Source organism: Prionailurus bengalensis, chromosome B2 (assembly GCF_016509475.1).
Source record: "Prionailurus bengalensis isolate Pbe53 chromosome B2, Fcat_Pben_1.1_paternal_pri, whole genome shotgun sequence".
Classification (NCBI taxonomy): Eukaryota; Metazoa; Chordata; class Mammalia; order Carnivora; family Felidae; genus Prionailurus; species Prionailurus bengalensis.
In genome coordinates, this window is record NC_057349.1 from 49,027,284 (window position 1) to 49,052,958 (window position 25,675).

The following is a 25,675-nucleotide window of genomic DNA, read 5'->3' on the forward strand; positions in this document are numbered from 1 at the left end:
CTAGAATGTGGCTGCAATGGCTGGAGCTCCAGTAACCATACTGGACCACAGAGTAACTTTGGGAATGGGAACAACACATGGTGAAGCAATAAGATAAATGGGATCGAAGCCCCTGACACTGTGGAACACACTCCTTTTACTAAGGAGACATAAACTTCTATTTCTCAGATCTTTGTTATTCAAAGAAGACCTTACCTAATACAAGTGAATACCTAGCCCCATAGAGTGCCTGCAAGGATTAGATTGTGTCAGATTACTTGTACTCAGTGTTTCCCTAAAATTCTGGCATCATAAGCTGCTCTGTGAATAAAAGGATTACATGGTGAAATATCTTTGAAAAACAGCACATACTGTATCCCCCTCTAGAAATTACACAATCAATATTACTACATAAAAGCTTTGAAAAGACCAGAGTGAAAGAAGTTATTTTTCTGGTTTAGTCTAAAATTTTCCAAACTTACTTGACTTCATTATCTTTCTTCCATGTGATACTTATAAAAGAGCCAGGTTCATAGGAAACAATTTGATAAATTCTGTATAAATTTATTATTAGTAATAGTTAATATACAAATCATTGTTTTTAGCATTACAATATGGATTCACCTAGTTGGATTCACTTCCGTTCTAGTCCAGGCCCTCATGGTATATGGTTTCATAACCCCCTGAATGTTTCCTATAGCACAGTTGCTAACTTTATCACTTTATACTTGTATATGTGATTACATTTCTCTCTCTCATACTAGGCAGTAATTCCAGGTAGGTATTAGAACTGTTTTGCTCACCATTTTATCCTCAACGTAAGGCAAAAGGCCTGGAACATAATAAATCATGTACCCAATAAGTGTTTGTTCAATATAGTCATGATTCCTGAACTCTGCTTGAATACCAGGCACACTGTGCAAATGGCATGATGGAATAAGTGTAATTCACTTTTGGGAAAGAACATCAATGTTCACTTTCAGGAGAAGTTTTGTTGTTACTTTTTGCTCTCTTGGATAGCACGCAGGCCATTAACTCCTCCATGGCCCATGTGGAATCCTAATGGACAAAACAAAAAAATGCTCCTTCTAAGGGAGTATTATTTAATCCATAAGAAATCCTGAGTAATACTGACCTAAGGATAAATTTGGAGATTTTTAATATGCTTCCAGATAAAGGAAAAAAAAACTTCAAAGTTGTCAGCAAGACCCTATTATTGGGCTCAATGGGTCTGGATGTCCAAGATACATCACTGACATGGCTAGAAATTGGTGTTGCCTATGAGATGGTGCTTATCTGGGGCCAGCAATCAGTGTGAAAAACTTGACCTCTCCACATGTTTTGGAAGTCCCATAGCCCGAGGGGTGTGTTCTGAAAGCAAGACATTCAGGCAAAAAGGTCTTCTTATATGAGGGTTCTTGTGATCTACTCCTAGAAGTCCCAGAACATCACTTCTACATTCTATCAGCCAAACAACTCACTAAAGCCAGCTCAGATTCAAAGGGAGAGAAGTGAGCCCCCACCTCTCCAGCAGAGGAATAGCATACACTTATCGACAAGGACTATATGGCAGCACTTTTTGAAGGAGAACTACAATAACATTTAAATTATAGTAATTAGAACCAGTGCTAGATATTATAATTTAATGCTCTAATTAAGAAGCATATATATCACAAATTTTATTTTTCATATTTTGATAGCTATATTATTATCACTGGTTTCTTTTATAGTACTATTTTATTTTACATATGAAATATATTATTAGGAGGGGTGACTGGGTGGCTCAGTCAGTTAAGCGTCTGACATCAGCTCAGGTCATGATCTCATGGTTTGTAAGTTCGAGCCTCACGTCAGGCTCTTTGTAGACAGCTCAGAGCCTGGAGCCTGCTTTAGATTCTGTGTCTCCTTCTCTCTGCTCTCCCCTACTTGTACTCTGTCTCTGTCTCTGTCTCTCTCTCTCTCTCTCAAAAGTAAAAAAACATTTAAAAAAATTTTTTAAAAAATAAGGAAAAAGATTATTAGCAGAATGGATCTAGGCTTCACCAGACTACCAACCAGACCTAGGGCACATGAAAAGTTAAGAACTCCTGGGTTGTGTAAAAGTGTGGTGACTCAGGAGTTGACAGAAAGCTACCTATGCTATTCCCACCCCTGCTGGCTGGGCTGTGCCGTTAATCACCTTGTCACTAGACAGACTTCTTATCTTTAAAGCTCAGCATAAAAGGAGACTCCAAAAGCAACCTCAAGAAAGTATAATCAACTCAAGAAATGGCAACTATACCTAAACCAAGAATTGGGAAATCATAAATTATTTAATTCTACGTTCCAAGAATATCTGCATGGAAAAACAGACCATGAAGTAAAAAGAAAAAGATGTAATTCAATTAGAGCAAGTGAAAAAAGCCCTGCTCTACATTAAGGGCCCCATAGACAGCTGTTCCTTACTTGGCTGCACTTTCCCAGCCCCAACCGGGAGGGCAAAATGCATATGCAATCACTCAGGTCTCCTTCTCTTGTAAGAAATGCCTGTGTCTCTTCAAAGAATATTAATTCCACGAGACAAATTACCTGAGGGAATAAAACTAGGTAAAATATAAGTTTATGCATTTAAAGCAAGAAAAAATTCATTAATTCTCAACAAATTTGTAACAATGCAGATCATAGAACACGAGGTTGGTAGGAACTTTAAAAGGGATTTCTTAGTGCAGTGACCAACTCGTCCTAGTTTTCCATAGACTGTCTAGAGCACATCACTGAAAGTCCTAGGTAAACCAAAGTGGTTGGTCACTCTGTTTACTAATGACTTTTAAGAAATTAATTCCTAATATCAACACACTAAAATAAATATCAAAATCTTTGGATGCTGCATTCAGTATTCCAAAGTGGAAAGGAATTTGAAGTGCTCTGATGGCCTGCTTTTGCAGGTATTAAATATGACCTTCAATTATTACCTCCAGAATGAAACCTATTGTAAGTATTACACACAGTCCTCCAAATATTTTTAAAAATTATTTCTTGTCCTGTTCTATAGTTTTGTAATACTGTACCTCTTTAGGAAATGAGTGATATCTTAGAGATTATAGCCTATTCTATCTTCCCAAACCAATTGAACTGTACAAATTGGCCAATACTGTTGGAATTAACCTATCATAGGAGCCTATGAATTTAGAAAACTTAGTATTCTTTTTTTTTTTCCAACGTTTATTTGTTTTTGGGACAGAGAGAGACAGAGCATGAACGGGGAAGGGGCAGAGAGAGAGGGAGACACAGAATCGGAAACAGGCTCCAGGCTCTGAGCCATCAGCCCAGAGCCTGACGCGGGGCTCGAACTCACGGACCGCGAGATCGTGACCTGGCTGAAGTCGGACGCTTAACCGACTGTGCCACCCAGGCGCCCCGAAAACTTAGTATTCTAACCAGAGAGTGACCAGAGACAACCTGGTTGTCACCCTAGAAGTGCTGCTCTCATCTGTGAGTAATTGCTTTTAATTTTAACAAAGATATGGGGATCCTCATAGACAGTGATCTCTACAAGGGTTTCCATAAAGATCCAATGTAGATGTGTGAAACTATAAGACCATTAGATATTGCAGCAGCTTTTGCTGCTTTTTGCAGCAGATTTTGACTTACAGCAGCTTCCAGGGAGTATGTAGTTTATCCTTGGGCAATTTCTAAATTGCCCTCCTTGTCCTCCTTGGCACCACCTCCACCAACTTCCTGTTGCTCTTTTCTTGCCTTCTGTTGTCCTACCTAACAACATGGAGTTTCATGATTGCTCCTTCTCTGGTTTCACTTCTTGCCACTTAAATTAGAATTTCCACCTTAAATTAGAATTGTCTCCTACCTGCTCTATAGAGCTATGTGTGATGGCTTCCTGTTGGCTCTCCCCTAGTTCAATCCCCAAGGCCTCCTCAGTCAATGATTCTGAGGATTACCAAATCTAAATCCAGATTCCCAACTAGCTTCCCTCCCAAACTTCTGGTCCACATTTCCATTAGTTACCATTCAGGCATCTAAACATGACATTTAGTATATGTCTAAGGGAATTTATTATCTTCCCTGTTACCTCTATTTCTCCCCCTGCATCCTCTATCTCTACCAGTGGCATCCCTAGCCATTAACCCATGTACAAAATTGAGTACTCTTTTCCATCTTCTTTACCATTCACAATTAATAAAAGGCCAAGACCTGCCAGTTCTGCTTTCCACCATAGCAGCACGGCTCCATAGCAACCACCAATGCATTTATGACTACAACAAAGCTGATAGCTTATATTGCTAAGGTCAAAGTACACATAAAAGTCCTGGAGAAAATAATGCATTGTCCCTTTAAAAAGTAGTTTTAAACTATGCAGGAAGTATGCAGGGGATATATAGAAGAAAGAAGTTGTTATAGTAGCAAAGAAATCACACCTATTGCAACTGAAGGAAAAGCACCAGAGGTGTTTTCTAGGCATACCTGTTACGTTCCTCTGACGCTGGAACACAGGGTGCCCGGAAGGGTATAAATGAATAAAAGCAGTTATTCTCCAAGTGGGGGTAAGTACCACAATGAGCACTGGGTCTCCTACATACTTCACACTCGCCAACACCACCCTGCCCCCTCACCCAAATTATGACCTGAAAACCCTAAGGAAACATGTCCCCTCCAAGAAAACTACTATGATACTAATACTAATGAGCTATGACAATGTTTCTCAGGTGAGTAATGACAGAAAAGGGTTTGAAAAATCACTCAATTAAAGTAGAACTCTAATTAGTTCCAGCAAGTTAGCAAGCCATAAAGAGTGTCAGGGCCTATATGACATTGGATCCCAAGAGAAGATTCTAAGTGAGTTCTAATTAGCCCAGAAACAAACACCATGATTGAGTCAAGCAGAGATTGACAAAGTGAGATGAGGGAAAGGCTATCAACCTATTTTAATATATTTTTAAAGTAATGTTCCTTTTATTGCTTATAGGAAGTAAAAATATCTGCTCTGCTATTAATTTAACTGAATTTAATTTTTATGGAGAAAACATATATAGCTATAAAAACATATGTATATTTTAAATTCCAACTCCTGTTTGGAATTGTCCACTCCTAACAAGGGCACTCTGTCACAGACTCTGGTCAGTAGTTAGGGTTCTATTAATATTAATTTGTAAGAAGCCATTTGAATCGTGGTCATTGAAACTAGAAGGAACTTCCTAAGTTCCAAGTGTGTCTTGTAGATATAATCTTATTTGAAGGAAATAAATCTAAAACAACAACAACAAAAAAGAAACAGTATTCCTTCTTATAAATTTTGGGAGGCAATTGGCAACACTAGGTTGAAAACAAGGAGGCTGAAATTCTGTTCTTATCCTTGGTACAAACCGTCATAAAAGTCTGGGCAATAATAATGCATTTCACTGCATTTTACGATTTCTAAAACACTTGCATTACCTTAGCTCATTTTAGTTGGATTAGATAGCCACTAAATTCCCTACCAGCTTCAACAATTCTATGTCTCTGTATTTTTCCATACATGTATATTTATATTTACTTAATGCAAGTAAACCCACATAAAGACAACACAAAATAAAACAAATTCCTAGATAATCACTGAGTTCATCAAAGAAATCCATACTACAAAAGGATTTTACACCTAGATTGCTTTCAGTAGTGAGCTTCTATATATATTCTTAAATTAACAGACATATGAAAAGTGAGTTTACATTCAATACTTCAAAACTCTTTGGGAAGGTCTATGGAAACATTTCTACCACAAAGCCTGAGATTTTCAGTTTTCCTTCTTGTGGGAAGAATGTGGCCTTAACACCCTTTACCATTAAGCAATGTTCACGGTCTATATTCTCTGCCAAGGAACTGCCTAAAAGGAAGGAGATTTATACAGTATCTAAAGATCCTTTGATCTTTGGTTTTAGATTTTCTTTTTATTTGTTTTTATTTGACAATAATACTGATTAAAGTATTTGTATCAAAAGTATCTCTTAAAAAATCATATTCATCTCTTCTTTCCCGTAAAATCTTAACAAATAGCTTCCCCATTCATATTCTAAATAAGGTAAAAGAAAATTTTGGCTGCTGTCCCTGCACACTTTTAATTTCTGCCCCGAGAGAAATAAAATGCTCAAAATATTTGTTATCTGCTCTTCCCCCTCACCCCAGCACACTCTTCTCTCCCAAGGAGAGACTTCTGGTCGTGCATGTAAAGATTTGGATGTGTGCTGCAGCCGAACACTGTCGTTTGACCCCACCTCAAAGTGAGTAATCTCAGATCAGGGGCCCACAATTATGTTTGGAGGGTTGAAGAATCCTACTATCGGGCAGCAAAGGGCAGTACAAGACCACCAAGCCTAATAGATTCTAAAAAAAAAAAAAAAAACTAAAATATTTTGACCACTCTGGACTCCTGGTGTTCTTCAATTTCTCATTCAGGTAAGCCAACAGAATCTAAATAAATTCTGCCAAGAGAGGAAAAACAGTACAAATTTAGCAGACCCTAACACTCAAACCTTTTGAATTAAGTCAGGTACATCTGCTCTTAATTACATGCATGCACACACACTCACACACATAAACACATACACAGTGGTAGATTAAAGACAGCTGCACATTCTTTGCTTGTCCTCCCATTGAAAGGTGGAGCTTAATTCTCCTCCCTTGTATCTGGGCTGCCTTTAGTGCCTCACCTGACCAAGTGAATATGGTGGTCATGATATTCGGAGACTGTTAAGGTTGGCTCAGAAGGCATGCAACTTCCACCCAGGTCTCTTGGACTGCTCAATCTTAGAGAACTCCCTCTTAGCCTGCCCTTTCTTGGAATCCAGCTGCCATGCTTTGAGGAAGCCCAAGAGGCTCCACAGAGAAACCCACATGGAAAGAAACTGAGGCCTCTTAGCTGACTACCCTGGCTGAGCCCCCAGCCAAAACCAACACCAACTGTCAGCCATGTGAGTGAGTCATCTTAAACCATGCAGCCAAGTTGAGCTTTTAGATCACTATATCCCAGCCACCATCTGGCTACAATGCCTGGAAGATTCAAAACAAGAATACCTCAGGCTTTCCCACAAAATTGTCAGCAAAATAAAATGTGAGGTTTAAGCTATTAAGTGTCTAGGTGGTTTGTTAAATAGTAATAGATTTCATCATAGAATGGATCCCAGTAATGTAGGCTTAAATTTCTTGCCTTTTCAACTTGCTGGTAGTCCAGAATAAATGAGGTAATGGTTTGCAAGACTCTGGTCCCACCCAAATGGGACAACGCCAGAATATTGAAAACTATTCAGGCTACAGGGATATAACACAATATTTATAACATCTGATTTCTAATTGGTTTTGCAGACTTAAATCTCGGTTACATGTATCTTATTCTAAATTAGTTATAATCTCACATAAGAAAAAGGTAAATCAAGCTAATAATGCTATGATTACAGCATTTTGTAGAAATTCTCCCCCCAAAATTACTTGATAATTTATGATCATTTTACCTCATATCACCAAGTTTAATGTGTCATAATTTAAAAAGAAATGCATTAAATATTGCCACTTTTCAACATCACATGGCTTTGAGGAGCTTCTCTGCCATTTAAAATACCCAAGTATTGAAAATCAGAACAAACAGAAGACCTATTCTAAAAGAAAAACAGCATTATCCCATTCATTTCTTCAAATAAGAACAGTTCAAAGTAATACAGAAAAAAAGGAACACTGTGAATTCTAACACACACACACACACACACACACACACACACGTGCAATCTACGCTGGAGGCTATATGATATCATATCTGTACCGTTCAAAACAGAATCCTATCATTTGGAATTAAAACACATTCTCCTTTCATTAAGCCTACTCTGTGTGAAAAGGGTATCATCCTGTCATGGCTGAAATTCCTTCAAAGAAAGCACTGGAAGCATCTTACACAAATCCTCTCAGGTCCTTTCAGGACAAAACGTGGAGTACAGGTTAGCAGGATTATTTCACCCATTGACCGGCTATGCTTACAAAAGTGTGATTTGTATAATATGTTAGATAGAACTTGTTTCCACTCTATAAGATGTCTAGAATGCATTTATACCAATTCTCTCAATATTTAGGGGGCAAAGACAATCAGATATACTTGTTTGTGTGAAGCAAAGTTATCATAAACTATAATGCAAAGCAAATTCTTCATGATTACCTTAGCTTACTCCATATAATACCACCAAGAAGAATTTACGGCTCTTTCAAAATCCAATGTCTATAAAGACAGAACGCCTTGGAGGAAAATGGTACCATACTTAAGATAGTGATATCTTTTATTAGTACAGTAAAGTCCTATTTTTATGGAATAGGATGGGTCTGAGGTCATTCCATAAAATTGATTTTCCAGAAAATGGAAATAGGCAATTTACCCTAAGAATTTTATTGAAAAATTATGCTATTCTATTTGAATAATGATGGGAATGTTCTACACGTTTCCTTTATTAATGAATTAAAATACACAAAACACCATAAAATTATATTAGAGGTTCAAAAGTATCACTTAAATCTTCTTTACCAGTCACTTTCATTTTGTAAAATCAGCAGTTCCATTAAAATCGTATTATGTAAAAATGGGTTTTTACTGTAATAATAGTTATTACCTATTTAGCTCCCAAGGATGTTGTGAAAATTAAATAATAAGCCATTGGAAAGCAAATACAAAGTGTCGCTAATACCAGGGGCCAAGAGGGGCAGTCAGATGGAAAAATGAAGGGAAAGAGCACCTGATACATTAAAAATCACAGCTTTCATCTCTAATTCCATTACTGCCAATACTCTATGCAGTGGTCATGTGTACTGTTACCTCACTGAATCTTTGTAACATTATGACATACATATTAATTACAGCCCTCATTTTATAGATGAATGTCAGAGAAGTTTAAAACTTGTCCAAGGTCACACAATTGGTAAATGTTAAAATCCACATGTGAACCTAGATTTATCCTAGTCAACAGCCCATCCTCTATATCCTAAAACGTTACTAACTCCCTAATATGCCTTTGTGTCTCCTGACCTTCAGATTCTTACTCCATTTTTTAAGGTCCTCTTCCTCCATGAAGCCACCTCTCTTCCATTTACCTGAGACACTTTGATTCGAAACACTTTGATTCAAAACACTTCTATTGCTAACTCCAGCTATTTGTTGTATTATTATGTATTCTGTGGGTTTTTTTTAAGTTTATTTATTTTGTAAGAGTGCAAGCAGGCAGAGGAAGGGCAGAGAGAGGGTGAGAGAGAATCATAAGCAGGCTCCACACTGTCAGCACAGAGCCCACAGCGGGGTTTGATTTCAAGAAACTCTGAGATCATGACCTGAATCAAAACCAAGAGTCAGACACTTAACTGACTGAGCCACCCAGGCGCCCCTGTGTTTTATTGATTCAGCTAAATCCCTAGCGGTTTGAGGTCATGGCTGTATCTGATTTGCCTTTGGATCCCCGGATCAGGAGCACCTGGTACAGAGCCTTGAACACAGTGAGTGTTCCATAAATGTTGCCTAAACTGAATTGGAAAGAAGTGTTAACTTGAATTACAACTACATTTGCTGCCAGATGTAAAGAACATGCTTTTGCTAAAGGCTCATTACATCAGATACCTCTTTGGGAAGTTTCTCCAGTTTTTTCATGTGTATGTACCTAATGGGGATGTGGTAAGATTGAATTCTTTGAGCATCTGACATATGCTATGTACTCAATAAATAGTTGGGTGTTTTTTCCTTTTTAATACCAAGTGAAGGAGACAATATGAACAATAAGCAGGGAAGTATAAATCCTGTATAATGTATAATCTGATTTGGATGAATCAGAACAAGCAGGGCTGGTAAATTTGTCTTTTTAATGATACTATGAGGAGAGCCCTGGAATCGAATTTCTTGTTGCAGCCTCTTTACTTACTAGCTGGATGAACTTGGGCAAGTTACTCAACCTCTTTATGTCTCAGATTCCTCACCCATAAAAAGAAGGACAATAACAAGATCCACTTATAAAGTAGTTGTGAGAATCAATTGAGAAAATCCACATAGAACATGTAGCACAGTGCAGGTCACACATCAAGCACTCAAATTATATTTGCTATTATTATCATCGTTATCATCATCATCAAAACCTTAATTCATAGGTATCTGCTCAAAGAAAAGACATTATTCTTCACAGCCCTGTACAAGTTATAGCTGTACTGTGTCAAATTCATGAAACAAATTCATGATTTTAATTCTAAAATTAAATTATGGGTGGCAGCTTTGAGATTGTGCACTTCTTTCAAGCAGTATTTGTTGTTGGTTTTGTGCCACACTTGGGAGAACAAACTTATTTGATTCAAGGAAGACTGGGAATGAAAGAAACCAAGAGAGTCAGGTAAAAGTCATAAACACAAAACCACAACTAGAAAGGTAAATTCAAGCTAAAGGTCCATCAGAGGTCAAAATATCAGGGTTTGCCAAAAACTTGAAGGGAAAAGTAAACCATAACAGCTCCTACGCAAGACCCCAAACAGAACAATGGATTCAAATGTTCACTGTAAGATCATTTGTTGGGGTTAAAAGATAGCTTATTAGAGAAGAAAAAAGAAGCAACAGGATAAGAGTAAAAACTTTGTTTATTATGTATCACATACTCATTTTCATTCACTTGTCTTTCCATTTGAAAACTGGAAATAATAAACAATAACTGCATGGCATAAAAATATTAACTTCTCTGATTCTCACAATAAGACTGGAGGACCAATGGAAAGATACTTTCTACATCCAACACCTGTACTTCTCCCTCATGCCCCACTTTTTTCCAAAGCACTGATCTGTGCTATTTTTTAATTCTATTTTATTTTATTTCTTGATCTGTGCTATTTAAGAACTGTTTCATGGAGAATCCAAGTCCATCTTATAAGCTGACCATGCATGAACAAAGGAATGAAGAATGACGGAGAATGCCAGGGGCTCCCAACAGTCAGGGCACACAGTGGATATAGTCAACTGCAGTGCCAAGCGAGATAGCTAACATTACTCCTCTCTCAGCATAAAGGTCCCTAAGGATACTAAAAACTTGGCAACGTTGAAAAGCTTCACTTGCTTCCTGCATGGGGTGGGGGAAACAGCTTGCTTAGTGGGAAAAACCATAGCCCAGGGCCAATCCGCTGGCTACATTCATCAAAGAAATGGCTGCAACAGAACAGATTTTTCCCTTCCGTATGGGAATGACTCATGAGCTTGTTTATTCAAAAAGTTACATTCTCCATTGAGAGAAGTGGATGATAAGGGGAGTAGGATGATAATAATAGTTCAAGTTCATACTAGTCAGCCTGCCCTCTCCTGTCTCTCATCTCTCTCTGCACAGCTGTATTGGCACCACTCCAATGCCCAAAATGTGGTTACCATGTTTTAATCATTCTGCCTTCATTTTTTATCCTAAATAAAGCAAGAAACACAACTACTCTTTCTCATTTACTCTTTGCCCTCTTAGAAAGAGAATGCATTGATTCGGTAAGAATTACAGACTTTGTGTCAGACTGCCAGGGTTAAAATCCTGACTGCTGACTTGCAAACTGTGTGAACCTGGGCAAGTTACTTAACTGCCCTGGGCCTCTGTTTCCTTGTCAGTAAAAATAGGAATAAGAATAATACTTATATCACAAAGTTATTATGAAGAGTGAATTAGTGAACACATGAAGAATAATTCCTGCCATGTTGCTAGTTGTACATTTATTGACATCACTTCACAGATGACCAAATATTCCTCTTCCAGTATGGATGTTTTTAAATTCAGGATTACCTTAGGAAGTTCAAATTAAGCCATAAATGAAAGTAGGTCTTTTAGGGGAGAGATATTTGTTCTCTGAAAAATATTTTCTTTTCAGGCTAGGGAGATTTTCTGGGAGTTTCAAGAACTGGCTCGTAAGAAAGAAGAATTTTGGGGGCACCTCACTGGCCCAATCGGTACAGCATGCAACTTGATCTCAGGGTTGTGAGTTCAAGCCTCAGGCTGGATGTAGACATTACTTAAAAATAATAATAAAATAAAATCTTTAAAACAGAAATAATTTTATAAGTATGGGTGTATGTTTCTGTTTATCTGAAGAATCTTCTTTCTTCCATATGTGTGTATATGTGTATATGGGAAGAGAGTTCTATCATCTAGATAGATGATAGATATATACATACATACATAGACTTTTATTTTTCCGTTTTATTTATCAGTTTCCTTTTCCAGCATCTTTGACATATTGTGGCAACAGAAGAGCTTATTCATCATATTTCCTATATTTGAAAAATTCTATATTCAAAGTTTAAAATTTCTGTATTTAAAATATCCATAAAGGCAAAAGAAAAGAATTTGCAAATTGCTTCTTTCCATACACTATGTCTTTCAAACATAAGGACAGTAGAATTGGCTGAAAATCTGTTCTTTGACATATAAGAATAAATCCCATTAGTGGAGTTTTCTAACTCCTTGTGGCATGGTGACTGCCCATTCCACTTTAATGAAGGTAAACAGAGCTATTTTTATCAGATTTCATAGGATTATTAAATTCTTCACCTATATTAATTCAAAAAAGAAAGTTATAGATATAAGGGCCTACAAATAAGAATGCCCACATTCTTTACATGTTGTACAATACATTTAAATGACAGATAATTCCCAACTGGATTGTCTTGGTTCAGTCTATCTGTGATTATTTAATTAAGGGACTGTTTTACTCACTGGGTAAAATCAGGACGTCATCCCCAGGACCTGGAATGGTATGGTTGTGTCCTCCCCAGCCTTCTTCAAGGCCTATCCATGCTTCAGGAAAGGACCATTTTAAAGCTGACTTAGGTGCAGAGGTAGAAGCTACAAAATGAAAGAAAAATAGAAAAGTAACTATGAAAATATGACTCACTATAATAACTCGCAAATTCTGTCTTTATTTTAGGATACGAATGATATTTTTACCTCCCAAGGTAGCTGTCTTTTGATATTTTATAACCTTCCAAAAACCATTTTATCAATTATAAAGCAAGTATTCAATTCTTCAATTACATCTATTTCTAGGGAAAATACATTCTACTTTTGTTATTACACATTTGTGTTTTGCCTTATGTAAATATGGCATATGCTCATCATGGAACATTGGAAAATGCAAATATAGAAAAAAAATAGTAATAATTACCCATAATCTCAACACCTAGAGATAACTGCCATTAACCTTATATTTGCTTTTCCTTCCAGAATTTCTCAGCATTTTTATATAATTGAGATTACATCATATATGTAATTTATATTCAGTTCTTATTTTAATTAGCTTAGCAATTTTAAGATGCATTTTCTAATGTCATTAAAACTCCTTGCAACATAATTTTAATAGGTACATAATATTCTATCATATACAAGGTCTATAATATCCTTAATGTTTGGCATTTAGGATCTTTCCACTTTTAAAATTATAAATAATGCAGTGTTAAATCTCTTTATACAAATCTGCCAGTAACAATGATATCTTCTTAAAATAGAATCTTGGCAATGGAATCACTGAGTCAAAGGTCTAATCTTCTCATAGTTCTTAATGCATATTAAGGGCAATGCATAATAAATCTGGACACCTTTCAGTGCAGTAGTTTACATACAGTTCATATGTTCCAACTGGTTTTTATTGCTTCTGCCACTGATGGTCAAATGGCATTTCCTTTTCAACCATCCACTGGCCACTTCATGAGGGAATGGTAACATAAATCTAATAATATCCAGTGGGGGCTGCCCAATATCCATCATGCACAACACCATGTTGAACTGCACCCACATGTTCTTTTCAGAAGTATGATCCCTAGCACAGAGACAGAGGGCACAGACAGTCTCTCAAAAGAGGATGAGAAGATTCACAGATGATACCAAATGTTATTTGAGTTTTAAGAGTTCAGATAATGTGGTATCTCACGTGATGGGGGGAGGGGGCACAAAAATCTCACCCATTATGCTAATTTCACAAGGATAAATAATGAGTACCTTCTCTACCAAAATTTCCTAAAAAGTAGGGATACAAAAAGGAATAAAAGGCCATTCTTTCCTCCAAAGGAGCAAATAGTGTTGTGTAAGTTGTATAAATAAATCCTGGGAGGATAGAGCTCTGAAGGTGTTCTCTTTAATGGTACCCAACAGAGAGGAAGTGAGACCTTGATAGAGGAGCCTTCCTGGAGAGGGAGCAGCTGAGCTGCATTTTAGGCTTAGTGATAAAGGGAAAGGGTGTTGTGGTGAGACAGAGAGGATGATCATGAGTAATGGCAAGAAATAAGACATTAAGTGAAGGGTCTCTAAACAGTTTGGTGTTGCTGAAAGACAGAGCAAGGAGGAGGCAATTGATGAGGCTGGAGAAATAATCAGAGACCCAAGCATGATGCAACAAAGATGGTAACAAAGATAGAAGAGACAAAGATGACTCCTAGCATAGGTGGTAATGGGCAGAGATGTCCATTAAAACAGAATTGATGAATTCAGTTTGGAAAATATAGAGTTTTGGGTGTCTTTGAAAAGGCCTCCAGGTGGAGATACACAGCAAGCAGGGATTAGATATGAATCTGAAGAATAGGAGAGAGCTCTAAGTCAAAGAGATGGATTTCAGGGTTGTATTTGAAACTCTGAGGATGGTGAGGATATCTCCAGAGGATTACAAATGAGAAGAAAAAAATGTCTTAGGTCAGAACCCTGGGGAATGCCCAGTTACTTTGTCTACTGGAACCCAACTCCCTTGTAATCATGGTCTCATTAAAGCCCTTGGGTAACTGAAAAGTATATAGATTGTGGTCAAGTAGAAATCCTAGGGAATTTAGGGGTGCCTGTGTGGCTCAGTCAGTTCAGTGTCCGACTTTGGCTCAGGTCATGATCTCGTGGTCCATCGGTTCAAGCTCCATGTCGGGCTCTGTGCTAACAGTCAGAGCCTAGAGCCTGCCTCTAATTCTGTGTCTCCCTCTCTCCCTGTCCCTCCCCACTCACACTCTGTCTGTCTCTCAAAAATATATACACATTAAACATTAAAAAAAAAAGAAAGAAATCCTAGGGAATTTAATCAGCACAAAAGAGACACTCCACCAAGGTAATCAGTCATGGTATTGGCACAAGGCTCACTCAGAAAGAGGCTTTATAAATATCTTATAAACACCAAGACTGTAATACCTAGTTTCTTCCCAATTTTGCCTCCTTTCCAGTAATATAAATATTCAGGTGGGGATGGCATGAAGGCTTTGTTGAAATAGCCACTAAGTAGCACCACAGAGGCCAGAGAGAGATGCTCTGTTGCCTTATTTCCAGTGATACTTCAAAAGGGGAAAAACCAGTTTCCTTAAAACCATATACCAAGCTTCAAAAACTCTTTATATCACAGATATTGGAAACAAATTCCTCACTTTGTCATCTTCATTCTAATATATAAGAGAGCTGAAACTGTCTTTAAATGAACAAACTGAATCTTAATGTTCTAAGAATTATTATTATGAACGACTTTGACCATTCTATACCATTCTGCCTTAAGATAAGAACACTCTCATGGAGACATTTCAGTCTCTTGCAGAGTTACTAGATTTCTATAGTTAATATCAGGCTTCTTTGTGCCTATTACTATTAAAGAAAGGTGGGGAGAAAAAAAGAAGCCTACTAGAATTAAGAAGAAGCAGTCAGAGACATGCATGAAGAACCAGGAGAGAGGAATGTTTTGGCAGCCTAAGAAATAGAACATGACCAGAAGGCATAAGTGATCTTGTTAACAGTGAAGTTCTGATAAAAGAGTTCTGATAAAGGATTGACTGCTGAATTTGGCCACCAGAGCATGGATGATCCAGATGAAAGTGGCTCCAGCGGAATGGTTGAGGTGGAACCAGTGTAGATAATAGCAGATTGAGGGATGCAGGGGAGGGAAGGAAGGGAAGACACTGGGTCAGATCATCCAAAACGCTCACTGAGGATTGAACATTTTATGATTAGAGACCCTTAGTATTTTATTTGTCTTCCTAATCTTTACATAAATGAGTCTTACCTTGAAACCAGACTCCATGAATTTTGGTCAGGACCAACATTTATGAGGAGGCCTCATCTTCCTTTCCTCCACAAATCTGTCACTCAACAAAAGCCACAATTTAAGGTGGTCTTAACTTGTTATCTATCTGAACCAAATATTGCCCTCTCCACCTTGATCCTTCATCCACCAAGCTTTTTATAGCTCTGCATCAAGAGGCTAGTCTTTTGAGAAGTTTGCAGCAGAGGTGTCAACTAGAGGAATATTCAGTATCCATGAATTTTGTTTTGTTTTATTTTAATTAAGAGGCACTGACCAGAAGAGGCCAGCAAAGGAGAGGCTAACTACTCAAGACAGAGTCATTTACTGATGGGACAAAATTCAAAAGATGTTGAAAGATGGATTAACTGTAAATAAGAGAAGGGCTGATAGATTCTCAGAAACGTGAGGAAAGGAAATAAACTTAGATCTGTGGGGAAAGGATTAAATTTAGGAAGAGAATATACCTGATTATATGAATGTTCTCATGGCACTATGCACCATATATCCAGGTACCCCCCACTGAAAATACATCATTGGGTAAATGCTCTTCAGAAATATGCATATCTTCCCCCCAAAGTGGGTTTCCTTGCTCATTTTCTCCTCTCCAATATTGTATAAAGCACTGTGGACATTGAGAGGATATAAGTAAGACCATAGTGTTGGAGGAACATGAATGACCTGTGCATTATACACTCATGTTGAATCTCTGAATGGGTTAATATATACAGAGAACTCCATTAATTGTCCCATTCGTTGCTTTCAAAGAATTTTTGTTATTGTAATAAGTTTACTGTTTTTCATACAACTTTCCATTAAGTAAAATACACACTCATATTTAAATTTTGACATTAGCGGTGCACCTGGGTGGCTCAGTCAGTTAAGCGTCTGACTTCGGCTCAGGTCATAATTTCAGGGTTCACAAGTTGGAGTCCTGCGGTAGGCTCTGTGCTGACAGCTCAGAGCCTGGAGCCTACTTCAGATTCTTTGTCTCCCTCTCTATCTGCCCCTCCCCTGCTCATGCTCTGTCTCTCTCTCTCTCTCTCAAAAATAAATAAACAGTAAACAAATTTTTTAAAATAAATTTTAACATTAGCACATATACCCTATACCATGGGAATCAGGGAATATCTTCAAAGTATATTAATATTTGAAATTTCTTCCTGATGAATGGTCATGTACTAGTTCTGTAACTCTGTGTTTTAGGAATATTTCTTGTTCCAAATTATCTTGGCTAGGAAAACTGATTATATATGATTAATTTTAATCTAGGTCATAAATTAGTATATGCTCAAAAGGTAATTTAAACATCTTAGAGTTTATATGGTATAAACTCATATAGAGTTTATATGGCAGAATGAACACTGAATTGAGTTGAGTAACCTGAGCTCTCATCCAGGCTCAACCAGTGAGAGGAGGGACTTAAGCAAACCATTTTATCTCTAGGCTTCCATTTCCTTATTTGTAAAATGAGGCAATTGGATAGGATAGCATGTGAGGTTCTTTTCCTTATTAATACTCTGTAACTTTATGAAGCTTTCTATTTATTTAGCATGTTATAATTGATAGGTCAAGTGAAACATCTTCCAGTTAAACTGACCCCTGCTAAGAAGTCCTAGATGTTGGCCACCTATAGTCACCTTCCAAAGAGTCCTTAATAAAAAATCTTCCTACTAAGTCCTGAGTGGCATGACACCTTGACTATATAGCTGGCTGAGTAATTAATGGCCACCCATAAACAGTCCAGTATCCTCTGAGGGGGCCTGGCATGAGACCTACACCCAACAGATATGTTCTCTACAAATGGAGACTGACCCAAACAATTGGAAATTTGAATACAGAACTGTCAGAGAAGAGAGAATTCCAAGATACTTTTCTTGGTAACACTTATTTTAAAGGAGATTTATTTACTGATTATTTAGTCATTTGATTGACATCCCCATGTGACCATAAGACCCCATGGAGCCAAAGATCATTGCTCATCATTGTTTCCTTCTACATCTTGCACAAGAGACAATAAATAATGCATTCTGAGCCACCTAAAGGAAAATAAGGATAAAGAACAGGGGACATAAAGAACAAAATGTTATGGCAGCCCAGAAACAGTTTTGAAAACAAAGAACTACATTCTTCCCAGTCCAATAAGCATGGAGAAGTAGCCATCAATACATCTAGTTTAGTTTTAGTCTAGTACCTTTTATTTCATTTATTTATTAATTTAAATGAAGGAGTTAGATCATTTTCTGATTAGCATGGACTCTGCTCTGATGTAACACAAAAAAATGCCTGGAAATCAAAGGAAAACTCGGCCTTTGAAAAGATTTGTCCCTGATGCAAAGGCATAAACTTACTCAGGATAAACAAAAACAAACAATGAAATACATTAGAAGGTGTTTATGAGTCTTTTAGTCTTTGAGAATTTGGCTTTTATGAGTTAGAGAGATTTCACAGAACCATCTGACTTTTGGGGAGGATTTGTTTACCCTGATGTCCTGAAATTACTGGGAACAATTAAAGTTTTGAGATACCCTGAATTTTTCTTTCCATTTGGTAGAAGCCTAATGGCCCATCTGCAGATCTGGACTCCGGTGTGCACATATGGTCCATAATTTATGAAATGTGCTTATTTACATGTTTTAATTCTTACTTTCCAATGTTTTGAAAGGCACCCTTCTTATATCTTTCTTTGAAATGCAGACACATTTTTCAGTTATACGGATGACACAATAGGGAATCGTTAGGCATGAAAGCATTGTCTGTTTATAAAACAATTAGATTGAAGGAATTTCTAGAACTATTATTGGAGGACATTCGGCTGTACCAGGCACTTCTATTTGGTGAGCGGGTTAATACTCACCTGAAATAGTAGGGGGCACACCTTCCTTCACCTGGAGAGTCACTTGGACTTGGCCTTCACCTGAAACTAAACACACACACACACACACACACACACACACACACAAACAAAAACAAAAACAAAAAAACACAACTTGGATGTGATGCAAAGAGCATCTTAATACAGAAGATATTCATGTGATAAAGATGGCTTTATCCTAAATTCCTCCCAACTTAACTACATTTTCAAAAAAAAAGTCCTTGTTAGTTAGTCTAACAATTGATTTCCAACATTTGATTTTGATTGCTTTTATTTGATTAAACTTAATTGCAGTGAGGTCTCCAAGAGAATTGACACATAAATAATTACGGAGGGGACCCTTTAGCCATATGTTCTTTGGAGGCCAATGTTGGTCAGGAGGGCACACCTCATAGCCTACTTCCTCTCCATCATTTTGAAGGCTTGGCTTTTAGAATTCATGTGTTTTTCAATAGAGTTCAGATCACCCATGAAATGTATTTGCTTTACCTTTATCCAAACAAATTGTCCTTTTAATGAAGGCTTTCTTCCACCCCCCTTTCTCCTTCATCTTCCAAACCAACTGAGCACATTTAAAAGGCCTGGGGTTCATTAATTTTAAGTGTTCAATAAATTAGTGGAAATAATCAAAAGGCCTGATTCTTTCTGATAATGACAATTTGATGTCAGTATAAACCAGTAGATTAAGCTGGGAACATATGCTCCTTTGCCAAGAGAGGCTGCTATAATTAAATAGTGGATGCATCTACAAGGTGCTCTCACGCCTGATTAATTAGTAATCAGGTGCACCAACTCCACTTTTCAGCAACACCTTGTCTCTTATTGGTTAATTACCTTTCTGCCTTATCAGATGCCATGTGAACCAACACCTCCCACCCTGGAGGGCCCACTGCCGTTAAGGCTGCAGCCTTGAGGACTTGGCCAAACCCATGCTCTCCACTTGCCTTTCCAAGGAAACCTAAACCCTTTCCTCTCACACAGGACAGAGTAGACCAAGGATCACTTTGTCTAATTACAAAGCATACACTTCAGAATATTACAAAACATAATAGTAATAATAATCCTCAAAGAGATCCATGATAAGACCTCTCCTATGCCTCTATTCTTATTTTGATAATTATTCTCATTTAATTTTTCTTCATTATATAGAATGGCTTTCTCCTTACACTGTACATATATTGCGACTAGGTACAATGACCAACAGGTTCTCTATGTGTTCTACTTTATCACTACTTCCAAGGTTTTGCTTATATTCTTTCTTTATCCTTTGTATATTTTACCCATTTTTCTATCTTAAGTAAATAAATAAATAAATATAATGCCACCAGCGCAGTATTTCATCTTTTTTTCTATAATCTCTAACTTACCCACTTGTGAACACACTGATATTGGTATTATTTATCCCAAGCTTGCTCTCAACTTAGCAAATACTTATCAAGCATCAGCTGTGATAAATTTAGGATTGCATTATCATTAGCTCTGTCTCTACATCTTAAAGGGAGGAACTTTCTCCTGTACCTTAGGACATTAGACATTGCTAGACATGTAAACATTTAATTTTCATGGACTAATCTATAAATCCTAAATTTATAGTGCTCAACTCAGGATACCTAGGACTTAGCTGACAATTTCAACAAAATGAGCAAATAGAGGCAGGAAATAACCCTTTTAAAGGGTTATTAAAAATTGTAATATTTTTAAATATTTTAAATATTGTATAAGAATCAAAATCTAAAGAAGGAAAATTGGGAAAAATTCCAGGAATCATTTGGAAAGGGTTATTAGTTCATTTAAAGATTTTATATAAATCATCCTTGTTAACAGCAGCTTCCAAGTAATTGTAGATTTCAGTACATCTGTGTTCTCTTCCTTAAGACAGAGCCACAGAGGTAAAGTAAAAAAGTAAAGTTTCACTTTAAAAAGTCTTTTTTCAAAACCACTGTAGTCATTTTATAATTATTAATTTAACTCAAAATAAGTATAATTTATACTTGTAAGAGGAATGGTTGGGGGAGGGAAAAATGGAGTCATCATTTTTTCACACTACATAGGTCAATAAATTTGAAGTATAGGGAAAATAATCAATGTATCCAAAATCCCCTGGGTGAAAAAAACCACCATAAGCATTGTGCACTGTAGCCATCATGGTGATGATTAACCTGCACACTAAAAAAGGCTAACCCTCACCATATCCAACCCTGATTATAGCCTGTTCCTCTTGTCCTTCCATTCACTAACTCACTTAACTCAGGCCCTGTTCTTGGTAATCCAAGGCTTCCTGGTCAGTGGGCTATCATATCTGCCGCTCTACACTGATGGCTTCTGAACTGCATGACCACTGAATTTGTTCAGCCTCTACACATGCAAAAATGTTCCCCACCTCCTGGGGAGCCTCTTCCCAAAAACATATATTGAAAAGCAATCACCTATTTGGTTAGAACGAGTGTGTGAATACCATTGAATCTGAGGAGTAGTTTCAGTATCCAAAGAAATGGAGAAAAGTTACCAAAGTAGGAAAGATTGAAAAAGTCTGATTTCCTTCATCATCACTTGCACATGGCCCTCTGCAGGCTGGTTCTGAGATGTGAGTGGGTCAGAGGGTTATTCTTCCCCAACACCATTTCCACACCCTGAGAGTGAAGCCAGAGAGAGTGGTGCTGAATAAGGTCTAACACCTTGGGTTTGAATCCTGGGTCTTCCAGTTCCTTGATGTGGGTAACTGACAAGTTCTTCACCATTTCTGAACCTTACTTCTGTGAAAATGGAAATAGTTGTCCTATCTACCTCATAGCGTTATTGGGAAGAAAACATGAGGTAACTCCTGTAACATGCTTAGCACAGTTCTTGGCACATGAATAATAGTGATTATCAACACTGTTATTATGGCATGCTCATTATTCTAGCAGCCAGTTAACAAAACCCAGGAAATATGCTTCTCCTCTTTTTACAGCTGTACCTAATCATGATGAGCCATAGTATTCAGAGTTGTAAGCAACTTAACCAGATCTGCTAAAGTTTGCTAAGTGCTTTGACTCCCTAAAAGGCAGTGTAAATGTGAAGTGTCACTTCCAATTTGGACAAATACAAAGAGGGATGAAAATACAAAGAGGGATGAAAATCTGAGAAAAAAGGTAACGACTCAGGAAAAAAGCCTTACGCAGGCTGTGATATTATGCATGTGTCTTCTCGGTGCTTATGATTTCTAAGTTTGTAATATGAGAGTGGTGAATCTACTTTGTTTATAAACGGAAACTCATTGCAGTTGATCCTTCCCAGGTTGTAAAAATATCTGGTTGGTCCTCAAAAAGAAAAGAAGGCTTTGGGCCAATTATTGCCAAATTATTCTTATGAGTGATATATAATATAAGGTTGCTATAAACACAGAGATCTAGAAGAAAGTGAGAAATGTGCTAAGGAAGAGGAGAGTTACTCAGCCAAATATGATACTAGTGTCTTCCAGAATTTTGTACTGTTCCCGGCAAATTTTGTCCTCACTAGGGCACTAGGGAAGAGAAAAATTAATTATCTCCTTGAGTAGGTCCCATTCTCTGTTGCAATTTTGAAGGGAGAAATAAGTACTTATCCACGTAAAAAAAAAAAAAAAAAAAAAAAAAAAAAACAGGTGGCATTTTAATGGGCCTTGACTCCTTTTGTATTTCATTCTTGATCCATATTCCCATTCACACTTTGCCATTACGTTTACGCACATATTGGGGCCCCTCATTCAGATCACATTTACATAGCATAAGTCAGCCACTGACTACACATGGAGAGAATCTGAAACAGCATCTGCAATTTGTGTCTGCAGATTTCACCCATTCTCTCCCTGACTCATGCCTTCTCTCTCAGTCTCAGTCTGCTCTGGACCCAGGTTCCAGCTCTCTTCTCATGGACCAGCAGTCAAGCTTGATCCTCTCTCTCTACATTCCAGCTTAGCTTGCCCTATCTTCTACACCCACCTCTTCTCCCAAATCTATCTTGCACACCTGTATACTCCTGCTCTGTGTCTCCCTCCCTGTTCAGCAAACGTAACCACACACCCCAGAAATTAGCCTTTTTCTCTTAACCATTGAGAATTACTGGTCCCTGGTAGCTAAAGCTTGATTCACAGGACCATACTTCCATCTGATTTCAGCTTCACAGGGGCAGCAACACAGCCACCTTGGCCCTTTTAACACAGGATCTTTTAAAATCCTTCACAGAAACATATGAAAATCCTGTGATCATCTTTGAGTCTTCCATTATCCCCAAAAGCTTTCATTCATGGAAGGATATAAATTTTTTTGGGTGTAAAAGAACTTATTCAAGACACAACATGGGGCCCCTGGGTGGCTCAGTCGGTTAAGCGGCCAACTTTAGGCTCAGGTCATGATCTCGCAGTCCATGAGTTCGAGCCCCGTGTCGGGCTCTGTGCTGACGGCTCAGAGCCTGGAGCCTGTTTCAGATTCTGTGTCTCCCTCTCTCTGACCCTCCCCCATTCATGCTCTGTCTCTCTCTGTCCCAAAAATAAATAAAAACGTTAAAAAAAATTTAAAGAAAGACACAATAGACATATCTAATATCTACATTAACTACAGTCCTGAGAGCGCAATTAAACCTTCATTAATTAACTCAGAAAACAATAATGATTGTTATTGTGACTCAGTGATGCCTGCCACACTTGTATGGGGCATCTGTCATGTCCTGGATTCTGTGTAGATCTACAGAAGCAGAACTTCCAAGGGAGGGCCTGGAAACAAGTATTCCAGCTGTTTGCCCATGAGGCATATTTAAAAAGCCTTAAAAGGGGCACCTAGGGGGCTTAATCAGCTAGGCGTCCAACTCTCGATTTTTGGCTCAGGTCATGATCTCATGGTTTTGAGGCTAAGCCCTGTGCTGGGCTCCATGCTGGGCATGGAGCTTGCTTAAGATCCTCTCTCCCTCTCTTCCTCTGCCCCTTCCCCCACCCTCTAAATAAATAAATTAATTAATAAACAGACAAATATTTTAAAAATAATACAATAAATAAAATAAAAAACCCTGAACTGAGGAATTTTACAACTTCTCTCAAAAATGTGGTTTGTTCTCCGGAGCAGGTGTTCTTAGCAAGTAAGGAAAGATACCCAGATAAAAAAGAGATCCCTGTGTTCACATTTCTTACTTTTCATCAGTTATACCAAAAATTTGCAGATCACATTATATTCTCAAAATATAAAATGTGAGGTAATGATTTTAGTAGCATCAGTGTTTTACTTTAATAGCTATGAATGTTACTGAATTTTAGAAAAAGCAACTAGGTCATTGAACCCATGATTTTATGGATATTATTGCTTAAAATGACGTTAGGTTTTAAAAATAAGACAGTGCAGGAATTGATTTAAGACAAATCTTAGGAAAATAAAGGTACAAGAGGCATAGGATGTGACAAATGGTGAAGATGGTATCCAAATACCTAAATTTAGGAAGTATAGAGCCCTCAATAAGTACAAGTTTTTCCTATAAATAGGGGGGAAAAGAATTGGTTTACAAGGGTACACACATGAGCTTGTATTGAAACAAACCAACAACAATGGGGCACCTGGGTGGCTTAGTCAGTTGAGTGCCCGAATTTGGCTCAGGTCATGATCTGACAGTTCTTGAGTTCGAGCCCAGTGCTGGCCTCTGCGTTGACAGCTCAGAGCCTGGAACCTGCTTCAGATTCTGTCTCCCTCTTTCTCTGCCCCTCTCCCCACTTGTGTTCACTGTCTCTCACTCAAAAATAAATAAATAGACATTAAAAAATACCCCAAAACACTAGTATACTAGAAAAAGCACCAAACTAGAGTCAAAAAGGCTGACTTTGAATACTGGTTGTACTACCCATTCCCTACATGAACTAGGGCTAGCCACCAGCATCCCTAAGAATTAGCTCCTTAATCTGAGTGATTCCTAGAAAAAGTATTTGATTCTGACTTCTAAGTTTTCCTTTCTTGCTATTTTCTTTCCTTTTCTCCTTTTTTTCCTTCCTTTTCCTTTTGGAAAGAAGTTTCTTGCAACGGACAGGCAAAGTCTCTTTTCATATCGCCAGCTCCTGTTCCATTCTCTATATTTTTGCCATAAAGGTTAGTGCAGGTCCCCAAAGTCAATCCTCTATATTACTGGCAAAAATCCTTGGGGATCTTTGGGGAATGAGTTTTCTATAAGAATGTAAATTAATTTATTAACTAGAATGCTATGGATTGCCTTAGAGGGCCTCAGCATGGGAATGGCGGCAGAGTTTCAAAGGATTATGATTCTGCTCTGCTTATAAAAACCTCCCAAAATGCTCGGGGGAGCAAGTTGAGTCCTCTCTCCTCCACAGATGCTAACAGAATTCCTTCCAAAGGAGTTGTTGGGGGTCTTCTGGACCAGCTGAACAACAGAAGGATGTAGGCAGCAGCCTGCCCTAATCCCCGAGCCCTGAGCTCTTTGAGAAGACAGAAACCCAGGAGGTACCCATGATCTCCTGGCCGCAACCTCAGGAAGACAGACACTCCTTATTTTCAGGATCTCCCAGGTTAACAGCATCTTTTCTGAGCCTTCTGTATGATGTGACTTGACTTCTTCAGGACAACTGGTGCACACAATAAGATCCATCTGCCTTTCTATCTACAGCCCTCTTGCCCTGGAACACAGGCCCGGCTTCTTGCCAAACAGCCTGCCTTTATCTTGGCGAGGGGGCCGTTTGGAGACAGGCACTGGCCAGCCTGGCTAGACATGTCTTTTTTTCCATCAGATCAGAAGAAGGTGGTAGGCAGGAGCCTCTGCGCCTCGCAGGCGCTGGCTCAGCTGCCGCCTCACACA

At 38.0% G+C, this 25,675-nt stretch overlaps 1 protein-coding gene across 1 annotated transcript in view; it reads right to left on the reverse strand.

Moving 5' to 3' along the window:
- PKHD1 (PKHD1 ciliary IPT domain containing fibrocystin/polyductin) overlaps positions 1–25,675 on the reverse strand; it is a 484,305-nt gene that overhangs the window by 214,812 nt on the left and 243,818 nt on the right. Inside the window, 2 exon segments of the mRNA XM_043591641.1 lie at positions 12,684–12,812; positions 18,857–18,922. Coding sequence (XP_043447576.1) covers positions 12,684–12,812; positions 18,857–18,922 — 195 coding nt within the window.